The sequence below is a fragment of the Caretta caretta genome, chromosome 15, assembly GCF_965140235.1.
Source record: "Caretta caretta isolate rCarCar2 chromosome 15, rCarCar1.hap1, whole genome shotgun sequence".
Classification (NCBI taxonomy): Eukaryota; Metazoa; Chordata; order Testudines; family Cheloniidae; genus Caretta; species Caretta caretta.
In genome coordinates this window covers 23,655,668-23,674,771 of record NC_134220.1, presented here as the reverse complement: position 1 = coordinate 23,674,771, position 19,104 = coordinate 23,655,668, and the positions used below count along the sequence as shown (strand labels likewise).

Sequence of the window (19,104 nt, the reverse complement as noted above, 5' to 3'; positions counted from 1 at the left end):
GGGTGTGCAATAGAACAGTATTTCGCAATACTCCACACGAGAGCCCTCAGAATGGCTGGGCAATTGCACAGCACAACCCTCCTTGTGTGTTAGAGAGAAAAGAACAAGGAGATTCATGCATGATACCAGGCTTGGAAATTTTAATCATTAATAATCATCTACAGTGTGCTACTGTCCTACAGAGTTGTGCATCCTCTGAAGTGCTGTGCTGAGGAAATCTCAAATGAAAAAATGAATGCATGAAGTGAATAACATTTTATGAATGAAATCCCGTGGATTAATTTGTTTTTCAAGCATTCACAGACACAGAATTGCAAACTAATTCACAGCAATTGCCATCGGAAAAATCCTCTGGCAGTCCATTCAGAAAAGAAGAAAAAAGCTAAAACCAAAACACCCTTTCCAGTGCTTATATAATAAATGACTGCCTCACAGGCAGTATATCAGCAAAATCTTTATATCGAATTCAGGTCTGCCTTTTATAGCAAAAGCTTTATATCAAATTCAAGTTTCTTGGATGTTTTCACAAGTGAACAGCCCAGGCAAAAGAACTCGGAGATCCTGGATGAAAGTCAGTGAATATAGAATATTCCAGAATACGTTCAAATTATACTTTAAGCCCGATCCTGCAAATTCAGACTCCCAAATATTAACTTTACTCCCATCTGAAGGTATCACCATATCATCTTGTCTGACCTCCTGCAAACCATAGTATTAAACGTAGTGCCTAGCACAGTGGGGTTTTGATCCATGACTGTGACGATCATACGTGTATGGTAATACAAATGATAACAATTAATAGGAGTAAGGGTTTGCAGCTCCTGGTTCGCTGTGTAAGATATTTAGAGAACAAGAAAAGTCCTGTTATAGAAACGCTGCTGCAGAGGGGAGAGCTGTGGCATGCAATTGCTGCCTGGTAACAACGTTGTCAAAAGAAAACGTTGTGAAATGTTCATACTCAGTGAATCTTAGGTCAGCTATGTCTCAGACAGGTGTTGTTACCCTCTGGCTTCAGAGCGCATCAAAAGCTTCAGTCCCAATCTGGCCAGCAAAGAGACTCATGCCTTGTATTCTGTTGCATCCATGTTTCTGCCTGCTATAAGAAAGAAATAACATCACTGTTTTATTCCTGGTTCTTCTCTGTAATAGTCTTTGTCAGATTGCATTATATATGAATATCAATGAATATCAGAGTTCACTTAAAACATCACCGGAAAAAAAAAACCCTGGTACAATTATCCTCATGGGTAGAATAAAGAAAGAACTATGATTCCAATTTAGATAAAAGGTTTCAGATAGCAGCCGTGTTAGTCTGTATCCCCAAAAAGAAAAGGAGAACTTGTGGCACCTTAGAGACTAACCAATTTATTTGAGCATAAGCTTTCGTGAGCTACAGCTCGCTTCAAGTACTTGTAATAGAATATAACCTCTAGGCAACAAGTTGACTGTCAGCATCACATTAAAAAAAATCAAACCCAGATCAACATGTTTCCTATGGTTGTCATAGCCCTCTGAAGCTATTTTCATACCACTTGAAGAGTTGTTATTTGTCTTCTTAGCTTGTGTTGTCCTGTCTATGAGAAGAGCAAAAACACTTCATGTTTGACTTCCAAAATGTACCCATCGTCAAGCAGGATAAAGCGGTGTGAAATCTTTGACCAGCTTTTTCAGCATCACAAAGAAAGGCTAATGCAGAACGGTGATGTAACATTCTTGAGCTCTGAAGAATGATGATGTTCCATCATAGCCAAGGGGTAACAAAATTCCAATTCCAAAATTCTTGGCCCTGATTGTTACTATGCTAGTAGTGCAAAGGGTCTTTAGTGTGAAGAAGACTGGCCAATAAGGCCATTTTAAATTACCAGAGTGATGTAAAAGGGCCTTAACGTAAATGAAAATCAAACCCTTAATCTCCTATAATCCCAAATTCTCAGCAACTCTTGGTGTTCACACCTCAACTGCTAGAAGAGGGCCTCATCCTCCCTGATTGAACTAACCTTGTTATCCGTAGCCTGATTCTTGCTTGCATATTTATACCTGCCTCTGGAAATTTCCACTACATGCATCCAACGAAGTGGGTATTCACCCACGAAAGCCTATGCTCCAATACGTCTGTTAGTCTATACGGTGCCACGGGACTCTTTGCCGCTTTTACAGATCCAGACTAACACAGCTACCCCTCTGATACTTCTCATCATCCAGACACTCTTTGTCCAACCATGTTCTCAAACTCATTGATTTATCATTTCTTTGGATTGCAGATACTTAGGCCAAATTTACCAGACACTTCTGCCAGCCTAGTAATATCAGTCAGGGGATAATTTTTGGCAACATTGCTATTTTGCCAAGTACTTACTGTAGATTCAGTTATACAGGAGAAAAACAAGAGTAGAACAGTTTTAAAGTCCCTCCTTGGACGAAGGCTTTGGGGCTGGTGGGTAGGATAAAGAATTCTGTTAGCAATCTTTGTCACAGAAACACACTGTGATTTTTTTAAAGTAGACACGTGCTTTTATAGAATAACAAGACATTTGGCTCTTTGCAATATGATGATTCTATCAAAAATCATGGGTACAGTCACTTTCTATTTTCACGTCTTAGACAGAAACATATGTTATCAACCTGCCTATAGTTGTTTTCTCGTTCTATTGTATTACATCCCTCCTTTGAGATATCAGAAGCCATCTCAAAATGTAACATTTTACAAAAGTTTAATTTTGTGAGGTCTTCTGTGATTTTCCCCTGAGTATATTCAGCCATCTGTGGCATGGGAGTAAATGTTATCATTTTTCACTTAAGAAAGGTAACAGATGATACCCAAGGAATGAAAGACTTACCAGCCTTTTGTTTGCAGTCTACTGTGTTTTCCTCATGATTTCTGAATTAATGGCTTTCTGTACAACTGAATTTCAGCTAATCAACCAATAAATTAACTGTCTCAAAGACATGTTAGGCATTCACTGGCTATGCAAAGAAGGCCATTCAAGAGGAAAGGAGTAGGAATCCGTATTTGAATTTTACGGAATCAAAGGCTAGAGGAATGTGAGATTTGTCTAAATAAAACATTCACCATATAATTGTTAGAATAGACAACAGGGTGTGATTCTGATGTCACTCTGTTTCTACGTTGGTGTAACTTCATGTTCTTCAGTGGAATTACATCCGATTTATACCAGCATAGCTGAGAACAGAATCAGGCCAACAGTCTCCACAAAGATCTGGAAAAGTTCTGCAACTTTTTGAGAAACTATCTCCCAGATGCTGAAGACACATGGAAAAATATTGATATTCTAAAAAGAAGTGACTGAACAGTTCTGAACCACACAGATGATATTATCTTTTTCCACAGGAAACACGTATACAACATAAGAGTTCGCTGAGAAATTCAATCACGGAAATCAGGGAAGTGGGACTTCACCTTGAACTTGAACAAAATTGAGGTCATTCCTAATAAAAATGGAGAAGAGAAAGAGATAATCAGATGTAGGGACATGACTGAACAAGCAAATACTTGAGTAGGTGCAAGGTGAGGGAGTCTGCAAAAACAAAAACTTAGAGAAAATCAGGCCAAGAAAGAATATTGGGAAGTGAAAAAATCTTCATTAAATGGAATTTGAAAATTATCTGTGGGGTGCAACCAATACACTGTACAAGAAATCACATTAGAGGAGTGGAAATAATTAGTATCAGAGCAAAAAGCCAGAGAAAGTCTCAGGCAAGTTTAAGGCTAACACATTGCATGCAGGAAATGACTTTTAACGTGGATTTCAAAGGCTAGGAGATAAAATGGACATAGAGAGTGAGAGAACATTTCATAGAGGGGTGGAGGGGCAAAACACGTAAGAGCAGTATACATTTGAAGAATGCGCCCCCCCAAAATACAATGGCTAAGGTATGAGGAAGCCATTGAGTTTGCAGTGAATGGTGAAGGCTGCTGCTGGTGCTGCCTGACCTGGCTACAAATCTACACTACTGGTTTTTCACTATGTCTGATACAGGCAGTTCTTTGATGTGATGCAGATGAGGAGCGCCGTTGCATTACGCTGGGGCACTTCTCTGACGTCAGAGTTATTGTGAGCAATGTCGCACGGCTTTCAAAATTCCATTTTTTAAGTTAAGACAGAAAAAGGGTAATTAATTGCAATGTTTCGAATATTGTCTACTTGTGAGAGCAAGAAGTGGATATGTAAGAGATGTATACTGTACTTTTTTCAGAGTAACAGCCGTGTTAGTCTGTATTCGCAAAAAGAAAAGGAGTACCTGTGGCACCTTAGAGACTAACCAATTTATTTGAGCATGAGCTTTCGTGAGCTACAGCTCACTTCATTGGATGCATACCGTGGAAACTGCAGCAGACATTATATACACACAGAGATCATGAAACAATACCTCCTCCCACCCCACTGTCCTGCTGGTAATAGCTTATCTAAAGTGATCATCAAGTTGGGCCATTTCCTGCACAAATCCAGGTTTTCTCACTCTCCACCCCCCCCCCTCACACAAACTCACTCTCCTGCTGGTAATAGCCCATCCAAAGTGACCACTCTCTACACAATGTGCATTATAATCAAGGTGGGCCATTTCCTGCACAAATCCAGGTTCTCTCACCCTCTCACCCCCCTCCAAAAACACACACACACAAACTAACTATCCTGCTGGTAATAGCTTATCCAAAGTGACCACTCTCCCTACAATGTGCATGATAATCAAGGTGGGCCATTTCCTGCACAAATCCAGGTTCTCTCACCCTCTCACCCCCCTCCAAAAAACACACACACAAACTCACTATCCTGCTGGTAATAGCTTATCCAAAGTGACCACTCTCCCTACAATGTGCATGATAATCAAGGTGGGCCATTTCCAGCACAAATCCAGGTTTTCTCACTCCCCCCCCCGCCCCTTTTTCCCGGGGACACACACACACACACACACACAAACTCACTCTCCTGCTGGCAATAGCTCATCCAAACTGACCACTCTCCAAGTTTAAATCCAAGTTTAACCAGAACGTCTAGGGGGGGCGGGTAGGAAAAAACAAGGGGAAATAGGCTACCTTGCATAATGACTTAGCCACTCCCAGTCTCTATTTAAGCCTAAATTAATAGTATCCAATTTGCAAATGAATTCCAATTCAGCAGTTTCTTGCTGGAGTCTGGATTTGAAGTTTTTTTATTTTAAGATAGCGACCTTCATGTCTGTGATTGCGTGACCAGAGAGATTGAAGTGTTCTCCAATTGGTTTATGAATGTTATAATTCTTGACATCTGATTTGTGTCCATTTATTCTTTTACATAGAGACTGTCCAGTTTGTCACTTTGGATGGGCTATTACCAGCAGGAGATTGAGTTTGTGTGTGTGGTTTTTGGAGGGGGGTGAGGGGGTGAGAGAACCTGGATTTATGCAGGAAATGGCCCACCTTGATTATCATACACATTGTGAAGAGAGTGGTCACTTTGGATGGGCTATTACCAGCAGGAGAGTGAGTTTGTGTGTGTGGGGGCGGAGGGTGAGAAAACCTGAATTTGTGCTGGAAATGGCCCAACTTGATGATCACTTTAGATAAGCTATTACCAGCAGGACAGTGGGGTGGGAGGGGGTATTGTTTCATGGTCTCTGTGTGTATATAATGTCTACTGCAGTTTCCACAGTATGCATCCGATGAAGTGAGCTGTAGCTCACGAAAGCTCATGCTCAAATAAATTGGTTAGTCTCTAAGGTGCCACAAGTACTCCTTTTCTTTTGGCGCATACTGTACTTTGGCATTATTATCATTTTTAAAAATTTATATTACAGTTGCACTTAGAGGTCCCATCTGAAATCAGGGACCCACTGTGCAAAGTGCTGCAGATACATAGGAAGAGACAAGGTGGGTGAGATAATATCTTTTATTGGAATAACTTCTGATGGTGGAAGAGACAAGCTTTTGAACTACACGGAGCTCTACAACAGGGCTGGGAAAGGTACCCAGAGTGGCACAGCTAAATACAAGGTGAAACAGAGTGTTTAGCATATGTAGTTAACACATATTCTAAGAATCGATTCAAGGTGAAGTGGTCCCTTAACACCTAGCAGTCGTAGGACTAAAAGGGGGAGTTAGTGGGTTGCAGATTGTTGTAATGAGCCATAAATCCAGTGCAGGGCCGGTGCAACCGCTAGTCGAACTAGGCGGTCACCTAGGGCGCCAAGTGGTTGGGGGCAGTGGTGGAGCAGAGGTAAGCTGGGGCAGGGGGGTGGGGTTGGGGGGGCGGTGCACAGGGGAACCGCTCCCCTCCCCAGCTCCCCTCTGCTCCGCCTCCTCCCCTGAGCACCGCTCCGCTCTGCTTCTCTCTCCCTCCCAGGCTTGCGCACCAAACAGCTGATTGGCGCCGCAAGCCTGGGAGGCGGGAGAAGCAGCGGCGTGCTCGGGGAGGAGGCGGAGCAGAGGTGAGCTGGGGTGGGGAGCTGCTGCACGCGGCTCCCTGGGTTGAGGGGAGAGAGGGAGGGAGGGGGCGGCAGGGAGCTGCCGCAGAGAGGGCTCCCTGGGCCAAGGGGAGGGAGGGAGGGGGTGGTGGGGAGCTGCCGCAAGGCGGGGGGGGGGGCGCGGCGCAAGGTGGGAGTTTCGGCTAGGGCGCGAAACCTCCTTGCACTGACCCTGATCCAGTGTCTTTATTAAAACCATGATGTTTAGTGTCTAGCAAAGTTATGCATCTATGCTCAAAGGTTTCCTTTGAGGACGAGGACTGAGAGGTCAGAAATGCAGTGATCATCTTGTGAAAAGTGTTCGCCCACAGTTGATAGGATGTTTTTGTTTCTTATCATTTTTCAGTGTGAGTTCATTTGAGAGCTCAGTGATTGTCTGGTTTCACCCACATAGTTGTATTCGGAGCGTTTAGTGCACTGGCTGAGGTACACCCATGTTGATAGGCATGTGTCAGACCCATGGATCTTGAAAGGTGTGTTGTGAGGAGTAATGATCATTGTAGCAGTGGAGATTTGTCTGCAGGTTTTGCACCTGTTCTCATAGCAGAGTCTGGGGCCCGCTTTGATCTGTTTATGCTAAACAATCTGTTCCACTCTGTATTTAGCTGTGACACTCTTTGCACCTTTCCCAGACTGGAAGAAGAGCTCTGTGTGGCTTGAAAGCTTGTATCTTTCACCAACAGAAGTTGCTCTGATAAAAGAGATTACCTCACCATGTCTCTCTAATATCTAATATCTCTAATATCCAGGGACTAATATGACTACAACAACATTGCAAGCATACCTAGTGAGAGACGGTCCCAATCTCTGAAGAGCTTGCAGTCTAACATCCTGATACTGCAACAATTTAGAGTTACTTTAAAAAATATATATTCTATAATCTCATTTCCGAATAATGTTATTAAGAACTGACTTTTTTTCTTCACAATTTATATGCTAAGGATATGATCATTCCATTTCTGAACACAAAAGAATTGCATCCGATACTAAATACAGTTTAATTATAAAAACATTACTAATCATATATTTTTTATGGAAGAGGGCTTGTGATTGTGGTAGATTTGGGAGATCTAAGGATATAGTTCCATATCTAGAGAGAGACTATGGCTCTGTTCTAAGATTCTTGGCTGTATTATCAGCATCAGATTCATTCTCTGATATTTTGAGGTATTCTGACAGGCAAGATGCAGGGCATGAACTCACCCTCTTCTCCTCCTCAGCATTTTCAGGACTCTAGAAGATTTCTTTTCCAGTTTCCTTTGTAGTCTTCAGGGGCCTGATTCTCCCTGTGCGCTTTGGGCAATCATTTACATCTGTGCAAAAGTGGGTGTAAAATGCTACCCTTCTGATTTGTCCCTGTTTTACACTCTCTGTGCTCAGGTGTCAGTGAATCACTTGGAGATTGCAGTCAGGTTGACCATGACCTCGAGGGGTGGGAAGTCTCTGAGCAGTTGGAAATCTGAGCTGTGAGAGAGAGAGAGCAAATGTGCCAACAGCTATTTGCTAATGCCACTTTGCAGCTTTCTTTCTGAAGAAATGAACAGAACCAAAAAAGCCTTCACAAGTATGGAACTGAATCACATAATTCTTTTTAAAAAAAAATGTGATACCTGAAGAAACATGGATAAAACCTTCCTGGTGTTACTTGTAAGAGTGAACAGAGGTTAGCTGAGTTTTTGTGCCAGTGAATGGTGAAAGTGACAGTGAACTACTGTCCTACTACAGGCATGGAACTATAAATAGGTCCATTTCTCTTCTCGGAGAGCCTTTCAGAAATGCTGTTCAAAGCAAAGATATAAGAGGAGCTGAGAAACAACGAGGAGTCTGAAAATTTCTGTCCCTTTTAACGTCAAGTTCTCAACCTGTCAATTCTTCCTTTTGAAACCAGAGCTGCTGAGGGCTATTAGACTGAAGAGAGCTACTCGTTGTGTGCTATTTAAAGATTTCGGGCTGGGGTTGGGGTTGGTACATACTCCTCCAGTGGAAGATGTCACATCTTCCAAAGTGAAGCATGCTAAACTGACCTAAAGCCACTTTACTTCTGAATGAGAGTGTCCACACAGGAGCTTAATCGCTTTAATACATCCACTTTCAGTTTGCATTAACTTTCCAAGTGTCCCCATGTAGGCCAGAGAGAGGGCCTCCTAGAACCCCAGGGAGCATAAGGGGGAGGGTAGACACTGCATCATCCTCTGTGAAATGATAGCCTCCGTTCTCTTCTATTTCCATCCAGCTCCACCATCAACTGAGGGAGGGAGACAGCAGGGAAATGACCCTGCTGCCTCCCTGACTGTCTGCTCTCTTGCTAGATGCTAGCTTTTGCCCCATTGTCTGCTTCGTATGTCCCTCAGCACCAGGCCCCTATTAGACAGGGAGAGGAGGCTTCTGCTTGTGTATTGTATTGAAATGATGGTAGATATACATTGGCTGGGCTATGGCTATGCTATTCATTCACATTTTGAAGGGCAGCATTTGTATTTGCATGAGTCATATGGCTTCACTGGATCAAGTCGCTAACGCATTTGGAGCACCCAGCAAAAGAGCTAAATCTGTGGTGACACTTGTCGGCCAGCATCTCTCATCTGAGGACCTCAGAGCACTTTGCGGAACTTCACAATACCCCTCACAAATACCTCCCCAAGTAGATCTTATTATATACCTATTTTGTGGGTGGCTTATGAAGGTCAGCTAGTTAGTGAGAAGCAGAACAGGGGATAGGTAGATCTATTTCCCAGGAGTCCTGATTGCATGATATACATTGTTCACATCCCTGAGCAGTGTTCTTTCATGGCTACAGCAAGCATGTGCAATGTATGTATTTGGGTATTCTCTATAACATTAAAGCAGCCGTTATTACAGAAGGATATGGATTTCTTCCCAGGTAGCAGTCATGACAGATGATGATTACCCAGATGAGCAGTAAAATCATATGATAATGCAACCCTATATTTCGATTAGTGCTGGCTTTACTTTTCAAGCCAGTAAATTACCAACCCTCGCATTATAGCAATGATATAGTATTCTCTCCATCTCACGCAGTAAGACACGGCTGGCTGAGAAACATTCAAAAGAAATGATTCAAAATGGTCATTGCATTTTTTTATCTTTTTTTTGGTTGGACATGCTTTCTTAAACCAGTAGCACTCAAGGTCCCTGGGCAAAATTGCAAATGGTGGCCAGAAATTCAAACCCATAACTCCTCTTATAAAACCAGATGGGATCACTGTCATCATCTACTCTGACCTCCTGTGCGCAGGCGCTGGCTTCTAATTTTCCCCGAGGGGTGCTCAACCCCCGCTCAGCCCCCGTCCTTCTCCCAAACTCCTACCCTGCCTCTTCCTGCCCCCGCTTCAACCACATCCCTGCCCACGCTCCACTCCTTTCCCCAGGGCCCCACCCCACCTATTCCTGCCCCCGCGCCGCCCCACCTCTTCTCTCACCCGTTCTGCCCCTTCCGGCAAGCGCATCCCATCCCCGTTCCCTCTCCCTGCCAGCGCCTCCTGCACGCTGCTGAACAGCTGTTCTGCGGCATGCAGGAGGTGCCAGGAGGGAGGGGGAACAGTTGATTGGTGGGGGCCACAGGTGGGCAGAAGTGGGGGGGGAGAGGGGAGCTTGGCTGCCGGTGGGTGCTAAGCACCCACTAATTTTTTTCCCTGGGTGCTCCAGCCCTGGAGCACCCACGGAGTCGGTGCCTATGCTCCTGTACAACACAGGCCATAGGACTTCCCTGAATGAATTCCCATTTAAACTGGAGTATATCTCATCATAAACTGCTCTGAAAAGTTATTTCTTTATCCAGGAAAGATATAAACCTTCCTGCTTCTGGTTTTTAAGACAATCTCTAACTATTAGGGATTAGGAGAAGGCTTCCCTGGAGAGAGATTATTCCATATCAGCCTAATGTGAGACTCTGAAACGTGATGGCCACCGATGGAGACAGGATAGGAACTGAACCACTATGGCAATCCTTGTGTTCCTTAACAGAAAAGATTGATATATATTGCTTTGCCTTCTTGGGGTTTCTGAAATTGTTATTTAATTGACATTTCAAAAAGAATTTATCGTGCAAGGGTGTGAATTTGGGCCCCGATAGTACGATCCACAGCCTGTAGGCAGACTGCAGCAACTGGATGGAGTCGCGTGGGAGAGGAGCATCAGGTCCACGATTATCATAAGCTAAGTAGCACTGTGTTACCATAAATGTCCAACATGACAATAGTTTTACTATCGTGAGAGCACTCCCTATGTATTTTATAAAGATTACCAGTCATTTACTACTACATACAGCTGGCATAAATTTACCAGATGACTGCTCAGATACTATGCTAGATAATTAAGAATGCTTTAAATACCTACCTAGAGAGATAATTCTCAAAGTTTTGCCATATACACTCCATGCAGAATAGGCAATTTCAAAGTAAGAGATGCAACTTTGTCAAAGGCCTGCTTCAAAAATTATTATTGATCCCCTGCTGGGTTCCTCTACAGTGCAGTCCATTAAAGCTCCCAATAAAGTATCCAAACCTGATTGTCAGATTGGTTGGAATATCCATTTATGGTTATTAATTCAGATTACCTACTCTAGGTAGTGGGGGAAGATACTGAGAAAAGATAAGGAACAGCAAAAAAATTATTCAGAGAGTGCGTGCATAAATAGAGATGAGAGATTCTAGCTCCAGCTACCTTTTGTTCTCTGACATGCGGTCAGTGTTGTAAAAAGAAAACCATCTTTTCACGCGTCCTCTATTGCATGGGACACAGAATGGCATTGAAGCACAAACCCAGAGACCTCAGTGGGTTTTTCTAACATGTGGTTTGCCAAAAGCAGACAGGTGACAAGCTTTCTCCTGCTTTGAGAATTTCTCATCCTTTTATTGTCACAACCTTGAGTTTACATTTTGGAACACAAGTGTCAAGATGTTTAACACAGCTGGCTTTGTGAATAAAGTCTGTTGGGACATCATGGGCTGAAGCAAAACAGTACAAGCCTGTTCTCAGGAAAGGTCTCTGGAACAGCAGAGGATACTGGTGTTTAGCTAAAACACAGAGGACTGTTTGACAGGTTGCAATTACTCCTGCCACGTGCATCAGGCTGCTTTCTGAACCTACACTTAATGGGGTGCAGATTGGCTATTATGAGGGTTTTTTTAAAAAAATGGCATCTTGCTCAGGTCACATATGTGATGTTATTTACGCTGCTAATCAGGGTTCACCTTTGGCTGCAGGATTTGCTTATCATTCCTGGATAAACCTCAAAAAATCACCAAATTTCTTTCTTTCTTTTCTTTTTTTAATGACATTACAGGAGCAAGTTTATAAAAAGAATAGCAAACATCAGAAATCTCAGCTTTGACCTCCATGAATTTCACGATACAATTGCCATTCTAGCTGACACCTCTGAGATCCTAGCACATGCTGTGTATAGTACACACGTTAAGGAATCAGTTTCCTCCAATATATGTTTTGTTAGGAGATAAGACAGTAAATAAAATTTCGTTTTGGAATCTATGAACAAACATGTTTGCTGATATGTGTTTGTGTGAGATCAAGTGTTATGGTAGTACACTCTATAATATACATCTAGAATAATATTGAATTAGGCTGATATGTGCTGCATAAGGGCCATGAAAAGAATCTGTGATTAAGAACCTCTTTCTCTTCTATAGTTTAATCTACCTTAACTTTGTCTGCAGGATGTGTCCTCCTGCCTCTTGTTCCTTGGGAATCCCAATATGAATTAAATCTATTATGCAGGAAGACAAAAGTGATAAAGGATGACCTTTAACTTTGGCATGATAGCCTGCAGTATTTGTGATTTACCATCTGTCATAGTTGATCATTCTTAATAATGATACAATTTATAAAATGTTCACGAGGAAACAGCTGGAGCCTGAGAAAGGGTAGAGGGGCAGGGATATGACCTTCTAGTGACATGAATGAATGTTGGGGGCGGGGGGCAGGGCATACAGATCCTTCTGGGCCTGATTCTGCCACCCATGTATGTAGAGAATTGTACGTGACTGCATAAGTAGTCCCAGTGGAATCAACAGAATTATGCATGAATTAAGGTACTGCTCAAGGTGACTAAAGATAGCTAAATTTGTAATTTAAGATCTTGCAGCCCCTTCCCATGCAGAACCCCTGTTGGTTTCAGTCATGGGCATGTGAGGACAGCAGGATCAGGCTCCCAAGTATGACCAGTGAATAATCAGATATTGCCCAAGCTCACTGCTCTTCTACTGGCATTAAAGTGTGAGACTGGCCACTTGGCATAAGGCAGAATCAATGGAGTGTAACTGGATTAATTTAGGGAAAAAACCCTTCAAAGAACAATGAGCACTTATGGAAGATTGTAAATGTTCCCTAATGTTTAATAAACACATAATCTAAGTTGTACGTTCTCACCCTTGGATGAGAAAGTGGCAGATTTTACCTGTGAGTCACAACAGATATGCGGTAGTGGAAAATATAAATAGCTTTCCACCAAGTGGGGTTCATTAATATATGTTTGAATCCTACAACACCATTCAGCTATGAGAGAAAAGTACACCAGAATTGTTTTGGATTATAATAATTTTAGCAAATCATCTAATTTATATATTAAGCTTGCTTAATAGTCTTACATTGCCTTGCTCTTTGATCTGAAGCAAACGGTGGTGAATAGTTTATCTAATGAGGTTAAAAAAACCCACGTCACAACCTGCCTTGTAATTTCTAAGAGGTGCCATTATGGGACTGGAGAATGGGTTCCAAAAGATTAGTTCCAATGTTACAAACTTCTTTTCACGAGATGCACACAGGGGGAAAAATAAAAATAATAAAGGAATGCAATTCTGTAGACAAATGTTTCATCTTCATGCCTTCTTCACTAAAGACAATCATTTCAACTAAATGCCAAAAGGCATTTAGCTGTAACATTTGTCAGCAGAACAGGGCTGGCTTTAAGTTTCCCTCCTGATTTACAATTGAGTATTTTTATTAGATTTACTGTACTGCCACATGTTTTGTTAACCTCTAAGAAATAAGCCGGCCTGTACATTAATCATTAGGATTGATATTCATCCTCGTGTACAGGGCCAGCAGAAGGTCCTCTGCATTACTTAAGCAACGCAGTGCAGATAGGGTAGGATGTTTGCAGAATGGCTGCTCACGGATACTTGTGGGGAAGAAAAATGCTCTTGTGGTTAAGGTGTTGGACTTGGGACTAAGGAGACTAAGAGTTCAATTTCTGGCTTTGGAATAGACCTTGTCTACACTTGCGGTGATGTGTAGGGTATGTATAGCTATCCGACACAGTGTAGCACTAGATGAACCGCTATGCTGATCTGTTGGCCAAGAACCTCCACCACAGGTGAGGAATGCAAGTCTCGGCCCGGCGGAGTTCCTTGGCCAGGCTATGACCATGTGTTTCAGGGGAAGACACCGCGCTATGCAGCACAGCTATTTAAAGCCTAATTATTTGGGATTTTCATACCACTCTTGTGGGTTTCATAGAGGGGGGTTCATTAATATCCACGGCAGTCATTCCTCAATAATCCCTACTCTCGGTAACGCACACACCATGTTAATAGGGAACGTTGGCAATCACAGCTTTATCATGACTCTTGACAAGTCTCCCATTCATATTTCCCCACTCCCCGGTTTGTCCAAAGCAATGAGTTGTAAACATTTACAGTAGATGCACATAGGGTTTATTCATATTCAAATAAACCCATTATCCTGGCCCGGAGTTTTGGTAGTTTTCTACTCTTCCTCTAGAGTATTTCTCTCAGTAGTGCCATCTAATCAGGTTTAGGTTTTAATTAAACAGCTGTCATTTGCTTCCTAGTTCTGTTGCGACCTGATGTTGTATTAAATTTTAATTTAGCCTAGGCTGGATAAGAAGTAGATTCCTTCAGACAACAAAGAAACACTATTAGCAGGTTACAGTTGTAATTAAGAAAAGCTCTGCTGAAGTGCTAATGCATTCAGGTACAGAGAAGGAATTAGAGATAAACACTTATGTAATTATTATTCAGGGATAGAGCAGGCAATATGAATATGCAGCTCCCACATGAGTTAATAGAATTCCATTTTTTGTATGCTATCTATACTTTTTTTAAAAAAAGCCTCAGTTTACAGAAGCCAGACACGGGTGTTTACCATTTCACATCTGGGACGTTTTAGTCTCTGTGGTTAAGATCCTCAGCTGGTGAAGCTTGGCATAGTTTCATCAGCTTCAGTGGAGTTCTGCCAATTTATGCCAGCTGACCTGTAAATCAATGTTATTACCCTTCTGTAGATTTCAGGCACTGTCAGTAATAATCACTACAGACATGTTAAATTCAGGAAATGGTTCGTCTCTAACAAGCCCTACTACAAAGATATAAAAGACACCTACTTGAGTCTCTCTGAAATGTTGTTACTTGTCAAAGATCCATTTTAAAAAATATGTAATATATATATCTTATGGAAAGGCAATTAGTTCAGTTCAGACTTCACACTCTTTCTCACAGAGGAAATACATTTTTGGAGTCTGAAAATAGTTAACTCGTAAAAAGGTCTTAACACAGGCTATTGTAATTGCACAACACTGGATCCAAGCATCTGAGATATTGATTTTATATTGTAACTTTTCCTCCCAGTGAAGTTTATTTTTGTGATGCAGCAACTGCTAATCAGCACGGCGAGTTTCTCAACATGCTGAGGGGAACACGGGGCAACACTTTATGTCAAGATCAAGATAAAAGTATTTCAGAACATCCAAAAATAAATGGGCTAGTGATGTGTCAATTCTTAGACCTATTCTCTTGTCCTCAGCTTCCCGGTTCAGATGAAGTGTACAAAAGGAATAACAATCCTTTTGTAACCTTTGCATTAACCTTCACTAGTGCCAAAGATGATGTCAATGTAGCTGATAATCACCAATTGGTTTTTAAAATGAAGCTTGTTGGGCCCCATTCTCCTCTTGCTTACATTGGTGTAAAGCAGGAACAACTGCTGGTTACTGGTATAATAACTGGTGCAAAACTGACATAGGTGAGATCAGCCGGGCCCATATAAGCCCTTGAAGTCAATGGGAGTCTTTCCATTAACTTTGATGGGCTTTAGATCAGGCCCTGAGTGGAGAGTTATGTGGTTCATATTCCCCTCCCCACCGGAAAGAGTTCTCAAAAGTACGATTATTCAGCTGTACTTGTTAATTATGTCCCTTGTGGGACGTATTTTTCTACCTGATCCTTTGAAGAAAAAAGTCCTTTATGGAAGAATGACTTGGAAAATTGCATTGTGATAAAATGGTCCAGGTGAAATGCAACTTATCACAGGGGCATCACCTCACCATTATGTATGGGTCCTAGGATATATTACATATATACACACACAAGCATATTACTGTGTGTGTATATGTATAATGTCTGACTGTATATGGTTTGCAGGTTGCTCACCAATGGTTTTGGCATGGATGAAGCAGCCTGAATTTGATCCTATATGTCTTCTGCAATCTACATTTTTTTCTCCACAAGGTGATACATTTCGGTTCTCATTCTTGCTCAGTCTATAGTCCTTGTAAGGACTTTGCAGGGTTTTTGTTTTGTTTTTTTTCACTTCTGCTTCTGTCATCTATTTCTTTTACTCATGCTGTCCCTCCCTACTTGATGGCAGCTGGTTATAAATGAGACTGATCAACATAAATGAACATTAAACAGTCATTTACTGCACAAAACATCACAAAACATCACAAAACAAAACATGCCTTACCTAATGGAGAACAAAGAATGTAAATATGGCTTCATGGCCAGTACAATGTCTCCAGGTGGGATTTTGATGGGGAAAGATTTTAAAATTTGCATTTGGCATTCTGTTGTTTTTGATGCCACATCTCTTTCTAATGTGACATGAAATGAAGGTTTCACTCAAGCCCCCAAAGAAGGAAACCACATAACAGGCACATCTTTTAAGGAGAATTTGGGAAACAATGAGGGGGGGAGTCCTTTTATCGTAACACTTGGTATCCACATCTACAACCACTGACATAACTTGGGAGGTAGGGATGGAAAGATTTGTGTAGCTCTATAAAGATTGTGACATATGACCCTGTCTTCTGCAAAGCATTAAGAAGAATGCAGAACAAACCTGATCTATTGCATCATGCTGGCGATATCTATTGGTGTATTAATAATTTGCTATTTTGTATCATCAAATTACTTTAGCAGTGCACCTAATTTTTAAAATTGCAAGTCAAGGATGAAGGTCAATAAGCATCATGACTAATTTCCGACAACACTGGAAATGTCTACATTGTGCCCGGTGGCCATGCTTCTTTAACGTGCATCCCCTTTTTGTGCATGTGTGTGTCTGTGTAGGATACAGAAGTCCTCAACACGGCCATTCTGACAGGGAAGATGGTATCTGTTCCGGTGAAAGTTGTTGCTGTGCACGAGGATGGTTCTGTGATCGATGTTTCAGAGTCCACTGAATGTAAATCAGCTGATGAAGACGTCATAAAGGTATGGTGGCTAAACTAAGGTGTGCAAAGTGGAGAGATGGAGCTTCCCCTTTCTGCCCCACCTCATCGTGCCCCTGAACAGAAGCCAACCACAATCTCTGACCTTGTGCTCTCTGTGGCAGTTCAGGCCCTCAACTTTGCAGTCATGGAATCCCACCCAGAAAAGATCCAGTGTCAGTGTTCAAAAGGGCATTTGATTTCTGGAAGTTATGCAGGGAGAGCATGCCCCTTCTGTATTGTGGAACCCAGCAATGCAGGTGCTGCGTGTGTGCCTAGCAGAGAGGCTGGTGTGAATCCCTGGATTGTACAGCATGAATGCATGAACACGGAGAGTGCAGGGCCCTCAGTGGTGCTGAACCACCAAAAGAGGGAGAATGGAATCATGGCCCTGCTTCTTTTTTTGCTTGCTAGCAGATCAATGCTGCTGAGGGGGAAGCACATGCTGTCTGGTGTTATACTTGGGAAGAATCAATCCGTCATTCAGGCACCCTTGTTGCCATGCAGTCCTTCTGCACCCATTATTACATAAATAGTAAGAGTTGCTAGGATTGATATATTGCCAGGTTGCTAATACACTCCTGACCTTTTTGACCTTGTTTTTCCAGTCCAGAGCTTCTCCTAAGCAAAGACATTGCACTCTACCAAATTCCGAGGTGGCTTTGTGATGTGTATAAGAGTGACAATTAGACCAAGAGTGAAATTCCAGTAAAAAACTTCTTTATAGTAAGATCTATGACTTTTTAAACCACCTTGTCCCACCTACAGTAGCAAAAGCAGACTTTGCTTTCAAATGTAATAGGTTAAATCGGTTCCCTCTATATTAACACCAATCACTGGCGAGACAAAGGCATTGTAAATATGACCTTTTCAAGTCATTGACTGTATAACTTTGCCACTGTTGTTACCATATAAAACAAAGTCATTCAAATTATTATTATGTAGACATAAGGGTAGAAAAACATTTTAACTGGAATTGTGTGTCTATTATGTCTGCTTTTTGTTGGTGGTGCATAAGCATCAGATCTGAGTAGGATTTCTCTTACCTTTATCCTTACCTCTATGGAGTTTTCAAAGAGTAGTCTGGGAATGGTAGTTGTTTTTCTTTGTCTGAGTTGCATGGACACACCTGTTACAGAAGATAAGGCTCTACACTTACCTCTTCTGCAAACAGAGATCCTCTGACCCAGGAACTTTCATACTAACTACCTCTGCAGCCTTTGAGAAAGAACATTCCTTCTGGTCTTCTAGATAGTAATTGTGTCTTCTCTAAATACATTTCTAGATCTGACAAACCATATTTATATGTTCTCTGTAGATTGCTATTTGAAGCACCAAAGTCCATGTCTTAGTATTTTAACTCATCATTGTAACCTTTTTTTGTAGATAAGACCATAGAGGTCTTAGTAGATAGCACATACTTTGTCAGAGAATTTTTCATGCTATCTTAGGAGAACAAGAAAATGTGTATCGTCAACCTATTATTCATTTTGAAGTATATGTACATGGATTTTCACCGGATCCAAAAATTCACCCTCTTGTCTTATTTAAAAAAAACGTGGAATGACTTCATTATCAGCCATTGCATCTGGTATGTGGTAACCAAACACATTTCAATTTATCTCCAAAGACAATAAAGGGGAGTGGGTTAAAGAACTTATTTTGTAACATTACTGGTGAAATTTTAGGATATCTATTGTCAAATTAGAGAAGGTGTTTGTAGAAGTGTTACTAGAAGAGGAGGTGTTTTCATCAGTATCTTGTAAGTCTTGATAAAAATCGCAAAAAAACCCAAAACCCCAAGACATACTTTGGCATGCTGCATTTTATGACGTGAGCAAATTCTCTCATGCCACATGTGGACAAAAAGGAATTGTGCTGAAATGTGTACCGGACTCAACATGCACTTCAATTCAAATTCCATTCAAATTCTCTACATAAGGTAATTGATTAAAGAACTATAGTGATGTTCTATTGTCAGGTCTGGAAGGATCTGAACCAAATCATACGACATATGAGAGGGGTAGCTGTGTTAGTCTGTATCCATAAAAACAGGCTTTGAGTCTTGAAGTCTGGAAATCATACTACATCACCCTCATCATCAAATTCAACACAGTATTTTATCCACAAACAATTTTTCCTGACTGCAGCTTCCTTAATTA

The 19,104-nt window shown here is 41.6% G+C and overlaps 1 protein-coding gene and 1 long non-coding RNA gene across 9 annotated transcripts in view; one reads left to right on the top strand and one right to left on the bottom strand.

The window, feature by feature from the left end:
• Positions 1-19,104, top strand: part of TMEM132B (transmembrane protein 132B) — a 421,597-nt gene that overhangs the window by 344,880 nt on the left and 57,613 nt on the right. For all 5 annotated transcript variants that reach the window (XM_075120021.1, XM_048821144.2, XM_075120018.1 and 2 more), the window contains one exon: positions 16,803-16,946. In XM_075120021.1, the coding sequence (XP_074976122.1) occupies positions 16,803-16,946 (144 nt within the window). The remainder of the gene's footprint in view (positions 1-16,802; positions 16,947-19,104) is intronic.
• LOC125622783 (uncharacterized) overlaps positions 140-19,104 on the bottom strand; it is a 375,814-nt gene continuing 356,849 nt past the window's right edge. For all 4 annotated transcript variants that reach the window (XR_012665078.1, XR_007352799.2, XR_012665077.1 and 1 more), the window contains one exon: positions 140-1,096. This is a non-coding gene — a long non-coding RNA (uncharacterized LOC125622783). The remainder of the gene's footprint in view (positions 1,097-19,104) is intronic.